General features: G+C 34.1%; 1 protein-coding gene across 6 annotated transcripts in view; it reads left to right on the top strand.

The window, feature by feature from the left end:
- LOC108692026 (phospholipid-transporting ATPase ID) overlaps nt 1-4,378 on the top strand; it is a 55,095-nt gene that overhangs the window by 38,668 nt on the left and 12,049 nt on the right. For 5 of the 6 annotated variants that reach the window (XM_018200114.1, XM_018200118.1, XM_018200117.1 and 2 more), the window contains one exon: nt 653-1,175. The exons of the other annotated variant lie outside the window; for it this stretch is intronic. In XM_018200114.1, the coding sequence (XP_018055603.1) occupies nt 653-1,175 (523 nt within the window). The remainder of the gene's footprint in view (nt 1-652; nt 1,176-4,378) is intronic. 6 annotated transcript variants of the gene reach the window in all.

The following is a 4,378-nucleotide window of genomic DNA, read 5'->3' as shown; positions in this document are numbered from 1 at the left end:
TATATATATATATATATATGTGCATCTGTTTGTTTATATGTGTATATTATTCACTTAATTAGCTAAGATTCATTGATTTAAATCGATTTAGATCCCCTTTATAAACAATTTTATGCTTTTCGCTTTACGCAAGCCTCATAAAAATGCAATATCGTGAGACGACGTTGAAGTTTCGCGAGGCTTCTCAAAGTAGTCGATTTTTTTAAGCAATAACAAACAAGATCTGCAGAAGCAGATAATAGTCTATTTTAATCCTATTTTGCTTGGAAAATATTATATATGTATTAAATTGAACAGTTACCAGTAGAGTCGCCTAGCTAATAATCTGACTATATAGATGTTTTATAAAATGCCACATCTATTCTTAACACAAATTTTGAAGAATTTGCTAATTCTTTGGCTTTTTTGGCAATTCTATAGTAACAAAATAAAGTCTGCACATCTTTGATTAAACCTTTAGCTTGTATTTCTTTATACTTATTCGATGTTTTTTTCTGACGTGCATCAATGAGAATTCTTGCCCGTGATCGTAAACAATAGAACGAAAAAGCGCATCTCTCGTACCAAACGGTGTGTCCTCGACCGATCGTTCCTACCCGCCCTTGAACGTGAATTAAGTAACGTAAGCATTTACATGTCGCGCAACTAAAAGGTGAAGGACTACGACGGCGAGATCGAGTCAACGGATACGACGACGCGTCGAGGTACCGCGAGGACAACGATAGTGTCCAGAGACAGCGAAGCAGGCGGACAGCGCAGGTACTCAATGCAGGAGGCCGAGGAAGACGATGATGGCGGTGGTAACAATCGCAGGAAACGAAAGAAGCGACGGAAAACGCAGCGGAATAAGCAGCAGTTGCAATTACAACAACCGCAACCGGAGGTAACAACTAGCGGCGATCTGCAGCGATCGCACGCGCTCACTCTCGCTTCGTCGTCCGATGAGGTGGAAGCAGTGGGCGAGTGCTCGAAGAGGGACTCGTCTAGCAGCCTGGGCGGCGGCAGCCGACACAACACCTTGCGGGAGTCTCTACTAACGGTACTGGGCAAACTAGTGATTTGGAAGGGCACTAGATACCGCTCCGCTACCGCTGCGTCGTCCTCTTCGTCGGCGCCACCGAATTCACCACCCGCCACCGAGTGCATTGGTCGTAGCACGTCCTTCTTCTCCAGTGGTGAGTTCCCACGAACGAGATCATCGGATAATTTTCCATAGGAGTTGCACTGTCTCTGGCTTGAGTCAAAATTTCAGACGGTTGCGATATGCACTTATAGTTGAATCTATCAAGGCAGATATTCTTAATCACTCATGATACGATTATCGATATGACAATTATTTTTTATTAAAATGCTCAACGATAACATTTTATGATATTTAATTTTAATAGAGAATACAAATAAATTGATATAATATTAAAATATACGCTATCATATATCTTATTTTGCGTTATTGGGAAGAATAAATATAAGCTTCCTTGACATAATCACAATCGGTCGTGCGCATGTTCCGTACTGACATACCGCATTTATGTTTGTCATTTTTTATTTCGACCGAAATCCATCACAAACAATAGTGAATGCATAAACAAACTATGGATACGGCGATCAATATTACTAATTTTAGATGTAATGCAAATTTCAGCGACTTACATATTTTGTATGACTGACCAAGGCTCCGCACCTTGGACATTTGAATGACTTATTAAATTCCATAAATAAGCAAACGAAATACCCAACACCCATGTAGATTTTCATGAACACATGATGGTGAAGTATACGTACTATGCAAGGATCGATTCGATCGTTTTTCGTGGTAATGCCAATATTGGACTTCATCACATGACGAGCCAATTAAAAGTTTATCCAGTTATGTAGAACTGCTGCAACACACACACACGCACACACGCACGCGCGCACGCACGCGCGCCTCTGTGAAGCACTGGCCCCACTTTTTTCAAAAATAAGTAGATTTTGCCCCTCCAAAGAGTTCTTGATTGTCCTATATGAATGAAAGTGCTAAAATGAATCGTTAAGAAATTATAGCTCTTCAAAATTTCGGAATCATGAAGTTGCCCCCCTTCCCGATACTTCAAATGATATTTTCACCCTTTTAATCGACGGAATTATTTCTAAAATTGATAGAGAACTCTAGAAAGGCAACTCTTGAGGGGGAAGGGGGGAGCAACCAGAACTCTACTTATTTTTTTTCAATTTTTGGAAAAAGTGGAGTCAGCTTCACAAAAGGTCAGTAGTACTATCAGCCAGTTCGACCGACGATTAAAACCTTTTGAACAGTTCAGAATCATATTCTAGATAACATTTATTGAGATCAAGATCATTGGAGATTGTTTCTCTTATTTTCATTTTTTCACTAACTAAAAATTCATTTTTATGTAAAAATTAAAGTAAGAGAAACAGTCTCCAAAGACCTTGATCTTAACGAATGTTGTCCAGGACATAATACTGAAAAAACAAAATTCAAGAGATTTTAGCCGTCGGTCGGATACCTTGCGTAATGCTAATGTCGGCGGTACTGTAACATTCAAACATCAAAAATTCAAACATAATTAATACTTAATGAAAAAATATTTTCTTATAGTGTTTTGGAAAGCTCTCGACACTAGCTATTAGATTCTGGAATCAAAAATAGGATGTTTCATTTTAAAAAATCGATGTAATTTTGACTTAACTTTGGCAACGCCAAAATCAAATCAATAAGATCAGTAAATAGATTTTTTTGAATCCTACGACTGTTATCTGAAACATTTTTCTCAAAACTTATATTTTCTGAGATATTCAAGTGTCCCAATCTTTTTGTATCCCGTGTATACAGGGTATTCGAAAATTCAATCAACCTGCTCGTGAGCAGATAGAGCAAACTAAACTGAGTTGGAAACCGGGAAAAGTCAGGGGAAAATGTAAAAAAATCTGGAATTTTTAAATTTGCTCGCAATTTCCTGAAACTTCTCCTATTCCAAATAATTGTTATAATTTTTTAAATATTATATCTTTATAGACATTTATAGTCAAATATGTTTAAAACTTGTGCACTTTAAATGATTTTAATAAAATAATTAAAATTTATATTTTATTCAGTATTTTTATTTGATCCTTCTTTTTTGTCATAACTGCATAGTTTTTTCAAAACTAATTTATTTTTTGCTTGAATTTGCACCTATTTAAAAGTGCTACTAAGTATTTTTTTTCGTTGTTTTTAATATTATTAGCTTTCTTACAATCCTTAGTCTGTAAATGTAAAAATTTACGTATTTTATATTACTCATGGAAAATTTTTCATTCTCATTTGGAAAACCTGGAAAAGTCAGGGAATTTTTAAATTCATTTTCTGTGGCAACTCTGTCTCAATAATTTTTTATTCAAATACTATTTAAAAGGCAAATATTGTTTTCTTTTCATAGAGCTCTGAAAATTTTTTCAGAAGTTTTTAATATTTTCTTATGTTGATAAAAATAGTTGCCAATAAGAAAATGCAGTTGATAAAAAGTTGATAAAAAGTTGATAAAAAATTCTGAAAAAGTTTTTAAAGTTTACAGAGAAGAAAATAAATAATTTTTTCTTGCAGTTTTTCTGTAATAGTATTTGAAAAAAAAAATTATTGAAGAGAAATATTCGACAATTTTTAGTAATTAATATCTTGTTAACTGCGAAAATTTCAAAATGGTAGAGGATTTTTTCGATTCAGTTTAGTTTTATATGCAGGATATTTGGAAATTTAAGGCAAGATAGAGCGGACTAAACTGAGTCGAAAAATCTTCTACCATTTTGAAATATATGTATATATACACTTGTTTCCTTTAACCTTATCACTTAAAATATCTCCATTTTTAATAATATGGGAAAATACTACTGGGAAAAGTTGTTCGATTGAAAGGGACACTTAATGAGAAACAAAATTTTCTCAGGCTCACAGTTTTTGAGATTTCAAGATCATTGATTTTTATAATTGGAATATTTTCATTAATGTAGCACAGTTCATAAAAAAAACAAATTCAACTATATATCATATGTTGTCCTTCAGATGACTTTGGACATAAAAAATCACATTCATATGGGAAAAAGAAGAGTTAATATACTTAAGTGTTTTCAATGAAGATATTTATTTATTTTAGTTCAAAAGATATTCGAAATGATTAACTTCCGTACATTTTCGAAAGCGATAAATAAATGATTGTTTCGCATTTTCAATGATTTTCGGATGATTCTGATCTATGTCGATACATGATGATATGTTCCTTCCAATCTACTTTTTCCTGTAGTATTTTCCCGTATCATCAAAAACAACGGAGATATTTTAAATGATCAAGATGAAGGAAACACTCTGTGTGTGTGTGTGTGTGTGTGTGTGTGTGTGTGTGTG

The sequence above is a fragment of the Atta colombica genome, unplaced genomic scaffold (genome assembly GCF_001594045.1).
Source record: "Atta colombica isolate Treedump-2 unplaced genomic scaffold, Acol1.0 scaffold56, whole genome shotgun sequence".
In the NCBI taxonomy this organism is placed as follows: Eukaryota; Metazoa; Arthropoda; class Insecta; order Hymenoptera; family Formicidae; genus Atta; species Atta colombica.
Note: the sequence above shows the minus strand (reverse complement) of the source record. Positions and strands in the feature narration are given on the sequence as shown.